This window comes from Geospiza fortis, unplaced genomic scaffold (assembly GCF_000277835.1).
Source record: "Geospiza fortis unplaced genomic scaffold, GeoFor_1.0 scaffold145, whole genome shotgun sequence".
In the NCBI taxonomy this organism is placed as follows: Eukaryota; Metazoa; Chordata; class Aves; order Passeriformes; family Thraupidae; genus Geospiza; species Geospiza fortis.
The window spans coordinates 3,529,596-3,531,009 of record NW_005054362.1 but is presented as its reverse complement, the minus strand read 5'-3'; the positions used below and the strand labels follow the sequence as shown (position 1 = coordinate 3,531,009).

The following is a 1,414-nucleotide window of genomic DNA, read 5'->3' as shown; positions in this document are numbered from 1 at the left end:
TGAGGGGAAGCGGCGATGGAGGAGCCGCAGAGGCCGCTCGGTGCCCTCCGCTCCTCCCCAGACATCACAGCATGGCCGTGCCTCCCAGGGCAGCCCCACCGCTCTCACTCAGGCCCTGGCACCCCTCGCTCCTTAAGCCGGGTAGCGGCCGGAGTGTCCCTGTTAAATGAAGGCAACACAAGCACAGCGGGCACGGCAGAAAGAGCAAACCCTTAAAAATAACGGGTGAGGGAATTTGTGTATGCTTGGGCGCACTGGCACAAACCTCCCAACAAAAGTAGGGTTGAGTGCACTGAGACAAAATATGTTTATTTGGAGTGGCTACAACCAGCAGGACGGAACAAAAAAAACACGTTTTCCTCAGATTTCACGCTGCTCCCTGGCCCAGGTACACATTGAACTCAGTTCACTTTCCTCACAGAAAATAAACATAGTTCACATGACAAGAGTTATAGACCTAGTTCTGTAAGCCAACACATAATTCTTATTTTCTATTCTATAAATCCTCCTAGACTAAACAAGCATTTAAATGATTTCTTGGGAAAAATAAGCTTATTTATCAGCTAGAGATGTAACCATCACACCCCTCTCCTCTGGATGACTGCACCCACATAATACATTCCCAAAATAACCATCCCGCCTTGTTAGTTAGCTGCATTTGGTATTTTAAAAAGATAAAGCCAAGTAGGTTTGTTTCTTTTTTAAACAAAAGCTCCTTTAAACACCTAAAAAACCACCTCTTAATGCAGAGTTACGTATTTTTGCATACTAAATTTTCTGTGTTGAGCTTTCCTCATGAAGCTGCATAATTATTTTCAAATTTGTGGAGAAGGTCGCTGTCCTTTAGGAGTTTTTCTGTGGAATTTTGATTGTCACCTAGGGATTAAAAAAAAAAAGTTACAAGTTGGTTTTTTTCTTCTTTGCAGGGATATTCACTGGAATGGTGAGAGGCAGGAGAAAAAGCAGTTTATCCCAGTCAGGGACAGGTTTGGAGATTGGGAAAGCTCAAGGTTTGGGTTCCAGCTCTCAGCCCAGCCCTCACCAATGGCACAGGGACATTTGGAGCTGCAGCAGAGGGTTGGGAAAGCTTTGGCTGCAGGAATACTCACATTTTTCACCTCCACATAGGCCTCCAGGCCGTACTCCCCCAGCTCCCTCCCGTTGCCAGAGGCTTTGTAGCCCCCAAAGGGAGCCTGGGCTCCGAACACGTCGTAGCAGTTGATCCTGGAAGGGAAAGGGAGAATGCAACAGCTCAGGGAGGGAATTCCTGGTTTTGTCCACTCCCTCAGGCAGCAGCATGGAGCAGCAGTGGGATGGAGCAGGCAGGACACAGAACCCACCCACAGCTCTCATGATCCACATGTCCAGTTTGCCCCCTCAGCTGTGACTCCCAGGGATCCCCACCCTCCCAGCA

General features: G+C 48.2%; 1 protein-coding gene across 1 annotated transcript in view; it reads right to left on the bottom strand.

Moving 5' to 3' along the window:
• Positions 1-283: 283 nt before the first annotated feature.
• ALDH2 (aldehyde dehydrogenase 2 family member) overlaps positions 284-1,414 on the bottom strand; it is an 8,447-nt gene continuing 7,316 nt past the window's right edge. The window contains exons 11-12 of the mRNA XM_005424033.2: positions 1,110-1,224; positions 284-876 (exon numbers count right to left, since the gene is read on the bottom strand). Of these exons, the coding sequence (XP_005424090.1) occupies positions 844-876; positions 1,110-1,224 (148 nt within the window). The 3' untranslated portion in view covers positions 284-843. The remainder of the gene's footprint in view (positions 877-1,109; positions 1,225-1,414) is intronic.